The 19,085-nt window shown below is 37.7% G+C and overlaps 1 protein-coding gene across 4 annotated transcripts in view; it reads left to right on the plus strand.

Moving 5' to 3' along the window:
- Positions 1-13,485, plus strand: part of LOC136247118 (NACHT, LRR and PYD domains-containing protein 3-like) — a 30,566-nt gene extending 17,081 nt beyond the window's left edge. For 3 of the 4 annotated variants that reach the window (XM_066038744.1, XM_066038748.1, XM_066038746.1), the window contains 3 exons: positions 310-360; positions 2,472-2,658; positions 10,603-13,485. In XM_066038744.1, coding sequence (XP_065894816.1) covers positions 310-360; positions 2,472-2,658; positions 10,603-13,354 — 2,990 coding nt within the window. In that variant the 3' untranslated portion in view covers positions 13,355-13,485. The remainder of the gene's footprint in view (positions 1-309; positions 361-2,471; positions 2,659-10,602) is intronic. The other variant, XM_066038747.1, reaches the window with a different exon arrangement.
- The last annotated feature ends 5,600 nt before the right edge of the window (positions 13,486-19,085 follow it).

The raw sequence follows: 19,085 nt of genomic DNA on the forward strand, positions 1-19,085 counted from the left end.
ACATAGTAACCAGTGGCCTTAAATTTATGTATTTTGATGGCGTGTAACATAGAGAAGTGGGAACTACGTGACTTACGGTCCCTTACGCTATAACCAGTGAATTAAAGGTGTTCTTCCTTGTCTTTGTTGCTGTCATTAAGGTAGTGCATACATTGCTACATACAATGAACCGTTGTATCCAAAGTTTATGCGATGTATTTTGCTGCATGACACATGCATGTAATTATGCTGGATAATGTGCTGCATGCATGTATGTACTTGTACTAAGATTTTGCGTGAGTAAGTGTCTTATATATAATTTCATTACAGTGAAACCATCTGCAAACAAGAAGAGAAAGATTTCTGAATCTGACAGCTCTGGTACGTATGTACTGATTTTGATGCATAAACAGTGTTTTACCCAGCAAAATGAAATATAGGAGTCAATTTTCTACTACATGGAGACATGTGGAAGGACTCAGTTAGCATCGCTGTATAGTTTTTGCCACAAAAGTGTATAACTTGGGCTTTACATCCATGAAACAAAATAATAATTACTATGAATAATAATAACAAAATGGCAAATTGCTAATGGCCTATACTCACTGCAAAAAACCAGCAGAGGGTTGTTTTGAGTTGAATTCATGATAGTAAAATGTTTCTAATTTCACAATTTCATGCCTATTAAACTTTTTGACATTTCCTCAATTTTCCGCCTGCTATGCTTGTATTATGCTTTTCAGAAATGCATTATGATTATGTTTTATGTTTTTTCTTCATGCAAACAATTTCTTCCAATGATAAAATGTGAATGCAGAAGTGTTACATCAACTGCAACATAACAAAAATAGAAATGGTTTGAAAAGGGGATGTGTTCCAGGTTTATTGAGCAGGGCTCTGGAGGCATATCTAGCTCCCCTGAAGCTATAGGCATTTATTGTCTAATACTAAATATCTTATTAGTAAATACAGTATAAATTATTATGTAAAATAATAATATTATTATGCATTGTTTCTGATCTACTTACGTTAAACATGAGTTGTAGTGATTGGTATTCAAGGGATAACAATTGCTCAGTATAATATGTGACCCAGTCTGGGAAAACTGGTCTTATTGCCTATCTGAAAGTATCGAGAACACCTGTTTTAAATATTCAGAGTGTTGTAGTTTGCCAATGGTGATAGGTACGTGTACCAAATTTTCACATATTTTACAACAATTTATTACCTTCCAGATCATCCACTGAAGAAGTAGTCAACAGCTAAGTTTCCTGCCATTTTAGATAGTTTTTAACTGAGGTTGGCTGTATCAGGCAAGCTCCAAAAGGGGTGGGAGGCAGGGGGCCTGGAAGGCAGGAAAGATGCTGTTTAAAATTGAAGAGGAACGTTTTGGGATGAATTAGGCCAAGTTATGGGACATCCAGGTCTCAAAACTGGCTAAAATAACAGGAAATTCACAGCAGGTGTATTAATTCAACACCACGGAGCTGCACAGCTACATACAGCCATTTCCAGGTTTACCAGAGCTCCATTAACGCCCCACACCGCACGTACGGATCACCACTGGGCTTGGGAAAAGCAGCAAGCAAAACCAGACCACTCAAGTCTTGATTATGAAATTAGATAGTTTATTGTTTATTCATGTAACTTTGTGTTCTGTGTGAAAAATCGAATCTCCTGACATGGGCGAAAAGACCAGTTTTCCCAGACTGGGTCACATATGCAACTTAAATGCGCACCATGCCATGAACATATTAACAGACGTGGTCAATTCTAACATGCAGCTATGAGTATCATAGAAGTAGAGAAATATATAGGGTGTGTAATCAGCCTAGCAGCCTGCTTTTAATAATTTTGTGGTATCTACATAAGCAAAGTTTCAATACAGAAAATTAATGCATCTATATGGTTTTGTTGCATGAAGAAGGAATAGAAAGGTGCAGAGGACAAACACTCGTTGGAACCCTAAGGTACAAAGCACTGGTGAGCTTGCTATTGTGGAGTATTATGGTGGCCACACAATGCATTATTTAGCCTCTAGCATTGTGCCAGTCAGTAGACAGGCAGGCAGGTAGATAGGCAAGCAGACTATGGGCAGATTTTTTAAATTCAGTATTCATTTTTCTGTAAGGGTTTTATGATTTTTAATGCTGTATCTCACATTAGTAACAACAAGACTATCCTGTAAAGGGGTTGCACAAGATATTTCTAAGATGATTTTTATAGGCAGCAATTTGGGGGCATGCCCATCCCTTTGGGGGTATCCCTACTATACAGTAGTACTGTATAGTATGACGTGGTTACTAAGTAGTTTTGTGCATGATAAAGTTAACACAATGTGATTCAGCAATTTGGCCAGTAGTTGCTGAGAATTTGGCTTTTAATGTATATTTTAATGGGTTAAATAGCAAACTGTGTTTGTATTTAAAATAATAACAATCATGTTTTTTCCACTTTGTTAAAAAAAATACATAGTTGCTTTGATATTTCAGATTCTACAGTAAAAAACTCACTAGAAATCAATATGCTAGAGGGCATTGCGTTTTACAAGCATATGAATTTGTTTGAAGATGAACAAGATTGCTCTTGTGTGTTAGAAGATCTTGAAGAACATAAACTTTTGTCGAAACATGTGATAGCAAGACTCAGAGGTATTACAAACAAGAAACGTAAGAATAGGTTAGTGTTAAATGCTATAATACATTGTTTGTTTCACAATCTTTGTTTTGACATGTTTGTTGCAAGAATTTTATTTTATAATATTTGGCATAATATAATCCCCCATATTTGCAAAACCATTTATTTCCTTGGTAATGTACTGCTGGAATTTGTAATGAAATTGGTTGTGAAAACACAAAGTTACTATTTTGATTGATTAATAATAAGAACTGTATGAATTGCTGCATGTTGAAAGAGATAAGTAAGTCTCTATCAGTGACAATTCTAAAAGCTGACAAAGCAAACTAATGTGTCTGATAGGAAAATTGAGACATTTTAGCTTCTGAGGTTATGTTTGGTATTAAAGCAATTTTAGTTTAAATTTTCTGAATAAACATTGTAAGCAATACTTATTATTAAATAGAAATGGCAATTATGAATCTGCAGGACATGCAATGGGACTCATGCAGCGTAAATGTGACCGCCTCAATAAAAACTCGTCTTGTTCACGCATTTTCCATATTTATTTTCGCAGCATTATCTACGGTGTTGAAGGAATAGGTCACCAAAATTTCAGCCTATTCTGGTGAGTGGTTTTAGAAATATAGCGCTAGACCGTAGGAAGAGCAAGAAATTTATTTGTACTGAAAATAAACTACAAGCGTTCATTTGCATTAGCCTATATAATGTAGGGATTTGGCTTAAAACGTTTACCATTGATTGGCACATTAACCAAGGTATAGTTTTAGCCCTGTAGTCACTTGTGCATACATGTATTTGTATGAAGGTGGATTTGTTGAAATAATAATGATGATTTTGTTTACGTCTACCGCATTGTAAACAAACTCATGTGACATACACACCTTTGGGGCTACAGAAACAGAACAAATATTTTTGAACTCTCCATTAGCATTCGAACAAGATGGTGTATAGATTTAATTGATTTGAGTATGCTTCGTAATTGGTCAATAACATTTTGCACACTTTTCTTTGTAGCATGCGTAATTAAAAAAATTTAAATGTATACTTGTGTGAACAAGGTAGTTTTTGCTGAGATGGTCACAAATGTAGCGGTATGATTTTAGGGGGTCTGAGGTGCAACTCCCAGAAGCTATAAGGTGCTTGCAATATATATCTATAGCACAAAAATGTCACATCCAGCAACATTGTAACTATTCTGAAAAGTCTTAAAAATTTATTTTTATTGGTAGACCCAACCTCAATCACACTGCATGTGTTTAATGCAGAGAAGAAGGAAATCAGGTTTAGTTGAAGGAATGGATGATGCATTTAGCTGTTTACGTAGATAAACAACTATATTACAGTTGTACCATCTGGTGCATACAACTGTTCTTTATATGACTGCAGTATTAGAGTAACTGACTACTCTATTAGAGTTGCTGACTGCTGTGTTGCCAATCTTAAAAGTGAATCCCATCGTTGATATAGTCTCATACCACCATGCCCATCACCCAACCCTGATAGGAGTGATGCCATAGCGCATTAAAGGTTCACCATGTTATATAGCGCTTTGCTGTACAAAGTTATGTTGTTTGACCCACCCCGTGAAATGATTTTGGTTGTGCGCACCATTTTCAGAGGGGATTTCAGTTGAAACCAGTACAACCTCCTTTATCTGTCACTGCTGGCTATCTGTATACACCTATATACTGCTGCTTATCACTATTAAACTATAGCTAGTATTGTGTCTATACGTACATTCTGTCACCATCAGCTATGCTGCCACTCACTGAAATTCATTAAATTCTGGTATTGTATATGTATTTATCCTTTGAAGGCACTGGTATCTTTCACAGTAATCAGTCACAGCTGCTTGCTCTCCAAATTTCATCTTGTAGTGTATCCATGCCATCACGTGATCATTTTAGGACATATTGCCCATTTCATATTAAAAATTTAACTCAAATCTTTGGTTTCTCTTTCTCTTGGTATTCAGCACATTTATGCATCAACAAAATAATGATACCCAGAACAGATACTTTGTGTATGATTGCACGTTATTTATCATTACACTAAATACAGGTTTTGACAGTTGAATTTGTCACTTTGGAAATTGAATTCGTCACTTTTGGCAATTGAATGCATCGCTTTGGCATTAGAATTCATCTGTAACAAGATTGGCAGCTGGAGAAAACACGAAAACAAGATGTAGCAGCTGCTACAAGACCTTGCTCAGTTACAACTGTCGTAAACAACTCTTTATAAGGTGATAGTTCTTCCACTACAACTTCTTCAGCAACATTCGCAAAAATCGCAACTGTACTTCGCCATTAGCGATGGGCGTGGTCACTCGCAAATAAGCTAATTAATTTGCCAGACAGTTATCAGCTTTGCATACAATCTGCTTCAATTATCTTATAGTATCTCAAGTGTAACTCCTCCATGGCGAAAATGATTCACTTTGTGATGAGCGGTTGTTTCCTGGAGAACAATTTAGTTATGACGAATTCTTGTGCCAACTTGATGAATTCAATTGCCAAGGGGACGAATTCAATTGCCAAGGGGACGAATTCATTTGCTAAAGTGACGAATTCAATCACCAAAGTGACGAATTCAATTGCCAAAACCTGTAATATAGGACTTATAATGTAACATATGTGTGCCAGTTGGCAGTATGTCATGCACGTGCACTGATATTAAACCTTTATGTGTGGCAGTGACAAGGGGCAGCCACAAACCCAATAAATAACTTTAAATTTTGGGTACAATGTATTGCTTACTAAGGCATAAATAATTGAAGTTCGGTACCTACCCACATGAAGCTGTAGTCTATGTTACCATAGCCTAGATGGCTTAACTAAGAATACAATACTGCTCAAGCATCACATTAACTTTGTACACATGTACATTTCCATTGCTATTGCTGCTGCTATTATTGCTTTGCATGACTGCATTACCTATCCCACATGTATGCTGTTGTACATTTGTGGTTCCCATTGCTGCTGCTGGTACTATTATAGCTTGCATATCTGCTTTACCTACCCCACACTGTTGTTGTACACATGTGGGTTGACTGGGTTTCTATTGCAACCGCTGCTATCATTGCTTTGCATTGCTACTTTACTTACACAAAATAGCTGTTGTACATGTGTGGACTCCCACTGCTGATGATTGCTGTGTTGCCTATCCCACATAGCTGTTGTACACATGTGGGTTCCCACTGCTGCCTGCGGCTGTTGCTGTAGCTGCTGCTATGATTGCTTAGATACCTAGTCCACATAGGTGTTGTACACATGTGGGCTCCCACTACTACTGCAGCTGTCACTAGTGCTTTGCACGATCGCTTTAATTACTCCACATACATAACTGTTGTACACTTGTGGGTTCCCAATGCAGCTTATATACTTTTGGATTCCTGCTGCTGCTTGCTAAACAATGAAATTAATCTGATCTATGAACTTACTGTGTAATCTATACCACAAGTCATCAAATGTGCAGCTGGATAAATTACCTCAGTTGCCCTTTGTCACTCCAAAGTTAGCATAGCAAGCTATGGTATGTACGGTTATGCAGATATAATGTGCATGTGTTCGTGGTGGAGAATATAGATCCCCTTCCCCCTTTAGGGGCAGGTGCAAGGAGTCTGGCATGCCTGCATTAAGAGCTTGGGGGCATTTGGGTAGCATACGAGCAATACGTAGCTCCCTTATGGGGGTGCTTTGCATGTTAACAGGTGGCACAGTGAGTACCAAGAGCATGTGAGATGTACTGACAGCACACTGTGAATAACATTATGGGTATGTTTCCTTGTTTACAAGATTGCTGTTTGTATTGTTTTATTGTATTGTTGTGTATTTTGTATGCTTCATCCTTCCCCTGGTTTGCTAGCTGAATTGTTTTTCACCTTCAATGTTACCAACAATGCATTGCTGCATACACCACTACAATACTGTGTATCCCCCATGCATTGTGTATAAATAATATAGTGTATACACATAACTGTGCTGTTGCCACACCACTGATGCACCAGCACTTAGCTACCAGCAGTCTCTAGTTGCAACAGAGTTTATCACCATTGTGCCACATTGGCTTACTTTGGGATCAAATGCTTAATAATATTGTGCTGGTCTTCATCACCTTGTTGTACTTAGTCTCACTTCTTGAGTCATCTACAAAGACATCTCACACCAAAGTACAAGTTAACAATTGTACTTAAAATATATGGCAAATTTAATCTGAATTTGTTTTAGTGTTATACGTAATTTTCATTAAAATCCCCTTTCCTGTGTATGTGTTGATACACACACTGCTGGTGGCTATGGCACTGTTTGTATATGCCGTATTGGTACAACTGTACGATGCTAATAGCAAGGTGTGTGTGTGTGTGTGTGTGTGTGTGTGTGTGTGCGTGTGTGTGTGTGTGTGTGTGTGTGTGTGTGTGTGACTGTGTGTGCATGCTAGCCAATGTACATTATGATTGACTCATTGTGATTATCATGACAACCGTGACTGAGTCATGCGGTTTGCTGGACTACAGAACTTTATACAGAACTTAATCATCTTGTATCTGTGAGATATCTTGGCAGTCACCTAGCTCTCATCTAGTCTTGTGTGGCCAGGCCACTTTTTTTCTTTTGTGGTGGGGTTTTCTACCTCAACACAAAAGACAAAAAGCAGTTGGCCACTCAAGACTAGCTCTCATCATGGCCACACAGGTTGTGTCTTGCAACAACAGAATAACTCTTTACTATTTATTTATTTAGTAATTAGCAAACCCATATAAGCTATTTACAATTTGTGACCGGATCTGCGAAAACTCAACACAATCATGCAAGTCTAAATTTACAGTGGATACAATGGGTGAAATACTTGTGTATTATTAAAAACTCCATAAATTTTTTCTATGCTTTATTCTTAGTGAAGAAAGGGTCTGACAATAAAAAACTGGATATCATCGTATTCGTCTACTCAGTAGAAGCTCGAAAATCTTTGCAGTAGACCCAAGGATATGCATGTTATTGGCATTAATCATGTCAAAACAGTAGTATGTGATTGATCCTTCTTCACTGATTTTGTTTTGTATGTACTGAAGAAAGGTGATACAAGGACAACTTACCAAGCAATGTTTTCTCCTATTCATAACAAATAGGATGGCTTAAATTTCAGCTCTGTATGGTATTCTGTTCGTAAGTTACAATCGTTTTAGTAGGCGCCTATAATTTATCTTTTCTCTATTGCTGTACAAATTGATCTTTGTGTTTTTGCTATTTTGTAGGGATGTAACTCCTAAAGTTATTGTTATATGAAGCTGAAACTTTGCCAGAACATACACATTTGGCTAAGTAGATTATAAATATTTAATAAACAGGAATTCAAAAAATGCACAATTGTGTCAGGTTTTTGCAGATCCGATCACATTAATTTTTATGTTCTCCAAGTACCCTTTTAAAGTTTCAGTAGCACTTCAAACACTGCTTGTTTCCCATATACAACTTTTGCAGTCATTGTCTAAAAGGAATCAAGTGCCATTCAGAGTTCTGACCACCATCGGATTTCAATATATTCCATATTGGGGTAATCAAGAGAACAATCACTCTAATAGCAGTCCCTCAGAATTCATACAGAATTCCTCTCCACTACCACAAAGGTCACATGGTCTTCATACAGCTATGCGAAGAAGCTCAAGTTATTGACTCAGCAGTTTTGCACTTGTGAACAGCTAGTCCTCCTTTGCTATCGAACCATTGGTGACACAATGGACATTTAATGGCTCCTTGTTGTTCTTCAATTGGCAGTGATCTTTGTTCCAGACACTTGTGTTGTTTCAGATTGCTAGGCCGGTTAAATGATCTTTCACATATAAAACAATACACTCTATTGTTAAAATTTTACGGTTGTTTGAGTTATATTCATGACAGCTATGTACAGCAAAACCACCTTACTCCTAAACCAAGCAGTACACTGTTGTTGGTGCACTGGCTTCAATCTCTCTTCAGTACATTAATTTTATGCCTTGCTTTATCTTGTTCCCTACGGGAAGTCCTGCTGCACACAGTACACTGCACTGTTGGTAAATCTGCTCTAGATAGATGCTAACTGTTGCACATCCTTTCATTACACAGGTTGTCCCACTGATCTCTGTGAAGTACTGAGGTATACAAAGTATCCAATTGTTCAGTAATTTTAAGGTCTGCCTTCACAACATCTCTCCATCTCTTTCATGGCCCACTAGGTGGTCACTTCTTGGGAAACCATCCGAACAATGTTCTCTTAGGGGTCCCATAGTCTCCCATCCTTGCTAAATGTTCCAACCACTCCAATCAACGCCTAACCAGCTTCTCAGTGATGGTCTCAGAATCACCCCACATCAGACGAGTTGCCTCAGAAGTATTATGCTGCTCCCACTGCTTCCTCTTGCTTATTCCAAGAATAGTTCTAATACACTGATGGTGAAAACGGTTCAGACGAACAAGATGTTGCTTGTATGGTGTCCAACACTCTCCTTCATATAATGGTACACTTAGGGCACACAAGTCTCTTAGTTGTAACTGACAGCATTCTATCTTACCCCATATTTGGGGTGATCAAGAGAACAGTCACTCTAATACCTAGCAGTCCTTCAGAATTCATACTGACTGTAACTGTGTATGAATGTATTACTCATGTTAATGTGCCACTACATCAATTCCCCTAGAATTGTGTTCTTGGGTATGTATATCTTTTCTACAAACATGCACGCATGCACGCACGTACGCACGCACGCACACACGCACGCACGCACGCACGTACGCACACACACACGCACGCACGCACACACACACACTCACACATGCACACGCGCACGCACACGCATGCACACATACTGTGCTGGCTATGCACTGTGGGTACATGCCCTATTGGTAGGTTGTCCCATTGATGATTGTACTTGGTTGTATGTGCCTCAGGCATAGTAATAACAAGTATTTTTGTCAATTCAAAAATGAAGTAGGGACCTATGCAATAAAAAGTAGTGAAACAAGAGATGAATGATGGTATTATAACATAGCTCGGTGGGAAAGTCCCTACTTTGGCATTGAACAAAATTATGGCTAATGTGCCAAAATAGGGACTTTCCCACTGAGCTATGCTGTATTACCATTATTCATTTCTTGTTTCACTACTTTTTATTGCATAGATCCTTACTTCATTTTTAAATTGACAATTTTTACAATAATTTTATTAGTTTGTTTAGTGTTTTTTTTGTTGTAGCACAGCTAGTTATAGTGTAACTTGCGACTGTTCTATTAGAATCATACATGACTTTTGTATTAGAGTGACTGTTCTATTAGAGTATCTTGAGTCAACCAAGGGGTATGCAGCTAGCTATAGGCCAATAAGGGGTGAAGTCATCTTGTTTATGGTTAAATAAATAGCTAGATTGTTAAAAGGTGTAGTCTCTGCACTCTATCGCTATTAGTCCACCTAGATCTTTATTTGATTGGGGTGGTCGCGAACGGTATCCCAATCACTAAGTTGCAGATATCTAGCTAGTATACCTCATATAGTAGTGCTGGGATTAAAGTGCTTATGAAATCCAGCTCTAAATAATTCTGTGGCGTCTATACTGTATTTCATGTTAGATGTACTAATATTATTCCGTAAAAGTAATTTTTGTGGCATAAGATGTCTCCAGAATGATTTTTGAAGGCAGCATTTTAGGCGGCGCACGTAATTTTTTGGGGGATCCCTACTTAAACAGTACTACCGTACTGTTTGATACTACTGTACTGTTTGATAATAATCTCAACGCAATAGCATATTTCACTTCTTCAAAACTTTTATCAGTTCCTTCTGGCTCCTTTTTTACTGGTGGATCTAAAGTAACTCATAAGGCTTCTTTAGTAGTTGGGGAAGTTTACTAAGGTGGTGTTTAGCTGAGTGTTCTATTAGGATTTTGGTAATAAACATATTGATCTCGGTAGTGGTTCATGACAAGTATGCTTTTAATTAAGGTTTTCTTCACAGGTTGGCGATAGAAGAGATTGCCAAGATTTTGACTCCTTATAACTTTGCTCTAATTTGTTCCTTATTTTACTCAAAACCTTGTTACACAGACTTTGTGGACAGCATCATTGAACAGTTGGCTATATTTCAATGCACTGATGTAATTTTAAATGAAAACTTTAGACTTGACATCTTCCTTGACTTACTTTATAAACAAAAGTTTTTCTCTATTGAGGAGTGCAAAAAAATTGAATGCTACATGACATTTAACATCATTAGCAAACAGGAAGCTTTCATTGATGTACTAAAAGCAAAGCCTGTTGATGGATACTATGACTTCCAAACATTTTTTGACTGTTTGAATAGAGATAGAACACTAAATGAACTTGAATTGAAAATAATTGAAAAGAAGCGTAGTCTCCAAAAGATCATCGTTGCATATCGTTTGGCATCCTGTAATAACCTTGGCTCATTACGTTCCAGTGGAAATCTTTGTCAACTAACTAAATCTCCTTCCAAATTTCCTGTCAAAGATTTGCTTTCCGATTTTGTTTCAGACCAAAAATGTGTTCTTGATCAGTACTACCGATACCTAAAGAATAGATATCTCTCACTTCCTGAAGTTTCATTACAAGGTTGGCATGACAGCAATATAAACACAAAGAAATTTACTGACATTACAATTGTCAAGTCTATACAGACGGGAGAGAAAGACCCACAGAGCACCAGTACAGTTGCACTTTTGAACCGTGAAGTAGAATACAGCATTCATAAATGTAAATCATATGATGAAATTTTTAAATTTGATGACAACGAGAATGGCAAACTATTGATTTTGATAGAAGGAAATGCTGGTACTGGTAAGACCACATTTGCTCAGATTGTTTGTAAGAAGTGGAGTTCTGGTGATATGCTTGGTGACTATTCTTTTGTTGTACTGATTCGTTTACGTGATCAAAAGCCTGGAGCTATTAGTGAACCGAAAGATCTATTTATTAATGTTGGTAAAACAGCAATCGATATTCACACTGAGCTATCATCACACCCTACAAAGAGGGTACTCTTTTGGTTAGAAGGATGGGATGAACTACACGATGGTTACAAAGTGCAATCTGTGTTCACACAGCTTCTCACTGGGGAAGTGTTTCCACAAGCTGTGGTTGTAGTATCAACAAGACCACTTGCTACTGCTAATTTAAACAGTCTTAAATTTGTACGGAAATTTAATTTGGTGGGTTTTGACAAATCACAAATCAAAAAGTGTGCTCACGATTACTTTTTTAACTACTATCATGATCATACTGACCTTGACTCAACGTTCTCAAAATTTATGGAGCAATTAGAGAGTGTTCATGCTTTGGCACAATTAGCTGAAGTTCCATTGAACCTTGCAATCATACTGAAACTATTTGTTCACAATAAAATGTTACCTACTACGTTAACTAGCGTGTACACTAACATTGTGCTGGTAATTTTACAATACCATAAGAACAGAAATTATCTACACAGAAAAGCTATAACGAGTGTAGATGACGTTCATATACCACCTGATATGAAAATAATTTTGCGTGGTTTAGAAAAGCATGCCTATGATACTATTATAACACAAAGACCATTCACTTTTGAAGAGATTTCAGAATACATACCTGGTCCTTTAGATGAGAAAGAATTTGATGGTATGGGCTTTTTTCAAATAATAGAACAGAAATCAATGACAGGTGAATCAAATAGCTATCTTTATCGTTACAAAGTTATTCAAGAATATCTTGCAGCAATTTACTTGACTAGACTAGAAACCGAAGATCAAAAGCAAGAGTTGGTAACTATATTTGGGGAAGCCAATTTTGAAATGGTTTGGATATTTTATGCTGGAATTACAGGAATGACTAGAATACCAATTCAATTTGTACTTCCAAGGTTGGTTTTGCCATCGCAGTCTAATGTAAAACTACCTGTACATACACGTAGAGATGTGCTGGGAGCATGGATGCAATGTCACAATCATTTTATGGACATGACCAGAAACAATGAATTTAGTGTAGATTTTTTACTGACTCAGATGTTGTGTTGTTATGAGGCTAAAAACCCCAAAGCTTGTAAAATCATTGCAGATTATTACTACCCAATTAACATCTGTCGAATTGAGATTCCACCTAACCGTGCTACGCCATACATGCTCTTGGCTGTTTCATACTTCATAGCACATTCCGGAAAGAAGTGGTCACTACGATGTGTTTCTGCCATACCATCTGGTGTTGAATTATTGTGTAAATATATCAATGATCCAAAACAGCCTGTTTTAAGTGATGACACAAGTGGCTTGTGGTCATGGTGTTTTGTAGTGAAGCCATCTGACATAGATGCTTACATTAAAGCCATCAAATCACAGCCGAATCTACAGTGGATACATTTGCTTAATGGAAGTCATTTAGGTGATGATTACACAACAAAACTTTGTGAATGTTTAAAGATTGACTGTAATGTAATTAGGATAGTGCTAGAAAATTGTGGCATTGGAAGTATTGGGCTAAGATCTATTGCTTATTTGCTCAAGATCAACAGAAAAATTTTGCACCTTGATTTACGGAAAAACAGCTTTTCGTTAGATGATGTCATCAACTTTCTATTAATAATCAAAGACAAAACACTCTTAGAGTACCTTCTTGTTGACAAGGAATACTCAAAGGATGCACAAGTTAGGACTATTTTACAAGATATCAACCTGAGGAGAAGACAGCAGGGACAACTTGAGATGAAAGTTGAAGATCGCTAATTAATATATTAAGTTTAAAAATTGACATGTGTGCCTGCCTAAATTGTTGTGTATTTTATGTGTGAAATTTTAATACCTCAATTGTTGTGTATTTATTTTCTAAAGGTATATTATATTAACTATTAATTTGTTATCGGTGCACTAATGCATAGCATATAATGAAAAACCTATATTTTGTACAGCAGGACCTCCATTATCCAAATACCTGTGTACTAGTTCAATCACAAAAGTGTTCAGATGAGTGAATTAATGAAGCCCATTCATTAATATACAGAGCTGTATCTAATACTCTAATAGAACATACACTACTGTAATAGAACATTCACCTGTTGACAAAATATTCTGATAGAACAGTCACCGTTGGATAGTCAAGGTCCTATTGTACTAAATTCAGTGTACATTGTATGTTGTCAAAACTATAATATATAGCTAATATCATATTGAAATCATAAGCTAAAAATTAATTATGATCTTCAAGATCATAGCAATGACAAAAAGTAAAAGTCTTTTTGTCAATACTCTGTGTTTACCTTTTATGATTACACATGATAAAAACATATCATAAAAGAAGTTTAAGATTTGGAGGATTTGATTTTGTGCTGTCATTGCATTACAGAAATAGTCAACTGCATGTACAGTACATAGAAACTATGTACCCCAGCTGTGGCGGATCTAGAGGGGTTTCTGGGGTTTCGACAGAAACCCCCTTTTAAATTTAGCTCAGTGGCACATAAACATTGTTGCACTGACAATTTGTCATAGCAAACAACTATATACCACTGTATTTCAGTAGCATGCATGCAGTTGCACTTAACTGACACCATTTATAGGTATTAAACCCTTCACTTTTCATCTCTCACTGCATTAAAAACGATCGAGATACTCTAATAGAGCAGTCATGTAACCAGTCTAATAGAGCAATCAAAGCTACAGATTGCAGTCACCATCTTCTCCCTATAGTTAGCAATAGTGTTTGTTTAAAGCATTGGATTTATTGAAATTAGTAACTAAAAATAGCCTAAGATTCGACCTCAGAACTTCTAAAGTCTTAAAATTTTCTTGAGAAATGTCATCAGATGCATTATTCAGCTATACCAACTTTCAGAAACCTCCTTTTAAAAATCCTAGATCCGCCACTGCCCAGCCTATATCTATACTATCAAGACACACGATAGTGTGTCGTGCGGCACAAGTATCCGGCGCGCCACACCGTGAGTATATTGACAGGAAGGAAGAAAACCCGATCTTCACACCTTTGTAGCTCCGTGATCCTTCATCCGATTGGAACCAGTTTTGATGCAGAGGTGTCCGCCAGGTAGGCCACCCCACATACCAAAATTTAAGAAAATCGCCTTAGCCATTTCCTAGATATGAGTGCCCAAAAGTCCGTATTTATTTCTTGGTTGTTTTTCCTTCTTATTCTTCGTCTTTTCGTACACTTTGAAAAACTACTATAAAACACAAACGCGTATTCCGATCGCCTTGAAATTTGGCACACATAAAGGGAGTCCAACGACGAATCCTAGTATCACATTTGGTGCACATTTGGTGAATGGTTCAGAAGTTACGATCGATTATTCACGTAAAACAAGATCGATTTGTTGTTACGCCTACAAGGTAAACCGCTTCATGGAATTAGTTGAAAAAAATTTTTTTTAAATCGTACACGAACACATTAAACAGATACAAAATAAAATAAAAAAATAAAATAAACACATTAAACAGATGAGTCAAGCTGAACCTCTACCAGGCGCAGTTCAGCAGAGCTCCACATGTACATGTCTCATGGTTCTACTGCCCCGGATAGCCAAGATGGCATAACGGAGTAAAGAAAAAGAGATGGAACATCGCATTAGTGAAAGTGTCTTGATATAGGGTGTGCCATGTTTCTTAGAGAGTAAATCAGCTAACCGGCTATAGAATATAGTTGCCTCCCTACCAAGTCCACCAAATGTAGAAAAAACAAGAGGGGTAAATGAACCACACTCCACACTGCGAACCCTATCACCATATTCCCGCTTCTTCTCTAACTCGTGCCTTCGAAAAAGTGATGCGGGCTGAGTCTTAAGCTGGGTAGCTTGGTGCGTTGGGGTGAAAAACCCTTATATAAAAAAATGCACCCTGGCGTCTACCCCAAAATCCAGTCGCACGAACATCTGCACGGGCTTCATCATTACGAATGGCAGAAACAGGGGTAATGGTCTCTCCATTAAGAGGTAACAAAGGTGGTTCCACTGCAACATTATAACAGACCTCTTGTAACCATCCAGCTGTCAAGTCACGAAGTTCATTATGACGAATAAAGGTAAGGTCTCCATGGCGATTTTCCATTAGTTGAAAATCGGTTTGTGGATAGATTAAGCATTGTAGGAGTGACTTTTGGTGGTTCGAAACAATCGAAATTAAGATCATGGAGATATGACATGAAACCGAAGGTGTGTAACAATTGCGCGATCGAAATTCGTGAATAAAAATACCAATAATTTTCACGCCTACCAGGCAAACCGCTTAGAGCAGTGAGCTAAAAATTGGTATGTAGCTGGAATAGTCATCGTAGAAAGTCCTTGCAGTAGTACAGAACAATCGGTTTACAAACCACTGACTTATGATTCCAAAGCCAACTCCACGTAGCAAATGCGAGATCGAGATACTCTAATAGAACAGTCACCCTAATAGAGCATTCACCTAGTTCATGACTTACTCCATTATGGATTTCTATTACATTGCAAGTTATGCTGTAGGGAGTTCAGCAGCAACCAGTTAAAATTTAAACAGTCCAGCTACAATCAAGTCACCTTGCAGAGAGTTCAGCTACAAAGAAGCCATCCTGTGGAGAGTTCAGCTACAAACAAATCACCCTGTAGAGAGTTCAGCTACGAAGAGATCACCTTGTAGAGAGTTCAGCTGCAATCGAATCACCATGTAGAGAATTCAGCTACAAACAAATAGCCCTGTAGATGGATCAGCCATAAGAAGTTACCTTGTAGAGAGTTCAGCTGCAATCGAATCACCATGTAGAGAATTCAGCTACAAACAAATAGCCCTGTAGATGGATCAGCCATAAGAAGTTACCTTGTAGAGAGTTCAGCTGCAATCGAATCACCATGTAGAGAATTCAGCTACAAACAAATAGCCCTGTAGATGGATCAGCCATAAGAAGTTACCTTGTAGAGAGTTCAGCTGCAATCGAATCACCATGTAGAGAATTCAGCTACAAACAAATAGCCCTGTAGATGGATCAGCCATAAGAAGTTACCTTGTAGAGAGTTCAGCTACAAAGAAATCATCATGTAGAGAGTTCAGCTGCAAACAAATCACCCTGTAGAGAGTTCAGCTACAAAAAGATCACTCTGTAGAGAGTTCAGCTAGAAGAAGTCACCTTGTAGAGAGTTCAACTACAAAGAAACTACCATGTAGAGAGTTTAGCTGCAAACAAATCACCTGTAGAGAGTTCAGCTAGAAACAAATCATCCTGTAGAGAGATCAGCTAGAAGAGGTCACCTTGTAGAGAGTTCAGCTACAAAGAAACCATCATGTATAGAGTTCAGCTGCAAAAAATCACTCTGTAGAGAGTTCAGCTAAAAAAAGTCACCTTTGTAGAGAGTTTAGCTACAAAGAAACCGCCATGTAGAGAGTTCAGCCTCAACCAAATCACCGTGTAGAGAATTCACCTATACAAACAAATCGCCCTGTAGAGAGATCAGCTAGAAGAGGTCACCTTGTAGAGAGTTCAGCTACAAAGAAATCATCATGTAGAGAGTTCAGCTGCAAACAAATCACCCTGTAGAGAGTTCAGCTACAAAAAGATCACTCTGTAGAGAGTTCAGCTAGAAGAAGTCACCTTGTAGAGAGTTCAACTACAAAGAAACTACCATGTAGAGAGTTTAGCTGCAAACAAATCACCTGTAGAGAGTTCAGCTAGAAACAAATCATCCTGTAGAGAGATCAGCTAGAAGAGGTCACCTTGTAGAGAGTTCAGCTACAAAGAAACCATAATGTATAGAGTTCAGCTGCAAAAAATCACTCTGTAGAGAGTTCAGCTAAAAAAAGTCACCTTTGTAGAGAGTTTAGCTACAAAGAAACCGCCATGTAGAGAGTTCAGCCTCAACCAAATCACCGTGTAGAGAATTCACCTATACAAACAAATCGCCCTGTAGAGAGATCAGCTAGAAGAAGTTACCTTGTAGAAAGTTCAGCTACAAAGAAACCATCATGTAGAGAATTCATCTACAAAGAAACCACCATGTAGAGAGTTTAGCTGCAAACAAGTCACCTGTAGAGAGTTTAGCTAGAAACAAATCACCCTGTAGAGAGATCAGCTAGAAGAGGTCACCTTGTAGAAAGTTCAGTTACAAAGAAACCATCACATAAAGAGTTCAGCTGCAAACAAATCACCCTGTAGACGGATCAGCTAGAAGAAGTCACCTTGTAGAGAGTTCAGCTACAAAGAAACCATCATGTAGAGAGTTCAGCTACAAAGAAATTACTCCGTAGAGAGTTCAGCTAGAAGAAGTCACCTTGTAAAGAGTTCAGATACAAAGAAACCATCATGTAGAGAGTTCAGCTATAAAGAAACCACCATGTAGAGTGTTTAACTGCAACAAATCACCAGTAGAGAGTTCAGCTAGAAACAAATCACCCTGTAGAGAGATCAGCTAGAAGAGGTCACCTTGTAGAGAGTTCAACTACAAAGAAACCACCACATAAAGAGTTCAGCTGAAAATAAATCACTTGTTGAGAGTTCAGTTACAAACAAATTCTCCTGTAGAGGGATCAGCTAGAAGAAGTCACCTTGTAGAGAGTTCAGCTACAAAGAAACCATCATGTAGAGAGTTCGGCTGCAAACAGATCACCCTGTAGAGAGATCAGCTAGAAGAAGTTACCTTGTAGATAGTTCAGCTACAAACAATTCACCCTGTAGAAAGATCAGCTAGAAGAAGTTACCTTGTAGAGAGTTCAGCTACAAAGAAACCATCATGTAAAGAGTTCAGCTACAAAGAAACCATCATGTAGAGAGTTCAGCTATAAAGAAATCACCCTGTAGAGAGTTCAGCTATAAGTTACCTTGTAGAGAGTTAAGCTACAAAGAAACCATCATATAGAGAGTTTAGCTGCAAACAAATAACCTGTAGAGAGTTCAGCTAGAAACAAATAACCCTGTAGAGAGATCAGCTGCAAACAAATCACCATGTAGAGAGTTCAGCTACAAAAAGATCACCCTGTAGAGAGTTCAGCTAGACGAAGTCACTTTGTAGAGAGTTCAGATACAAAGAAACCATCATGCAGACTCTGAGAGTATAAGCTGCAAACAAATCACTCTGTAGAGAGTTCAGCTAGAAGAAATCATCTTGTAGAGAGTTCAGCTACAAAGAAACCATCGTGTAGAGAGTTCAGCCACAAAGAAACTACCATGTATAGAGAGTTTAGCTGCAAACAAATCACCTGTAGAGAGTTCAGCTAGAAACAAATCACCCTGTAGAGAGATCAGATAGAAGAGGTCACCTTGTAGATAGTTCAGCTACATTTCAAGTCACCCAATAGAGAGATCAGCTGCAAAATAATATCCTGTGGGGAATAATGGGCATGTAATAAATATATATATGTATATAATTTGTATAATTACTAATAAAATCAAAAATAATTGAAGTATTAAAAATCTTCTTTAAGTAGTTTTCTTCTTCCTGTGCTAAAGAAAAAAAACACATGGGTTAAAAAAGCCCCAAAGCCAGCC

This window comes from Dysidea avara, chromosome 2 (assembly GCF_963678975.1).
Source record: "Dysidea avara chromosome 2, odDysAvar1.4, whole genome shotgun sequence".
Lineage (NCBI taxonomy): Eukaryota > Metazoa > Porifera > Demospongiae > Dictyoceratida > Dysideidae > Dysidea > Dysidea avara.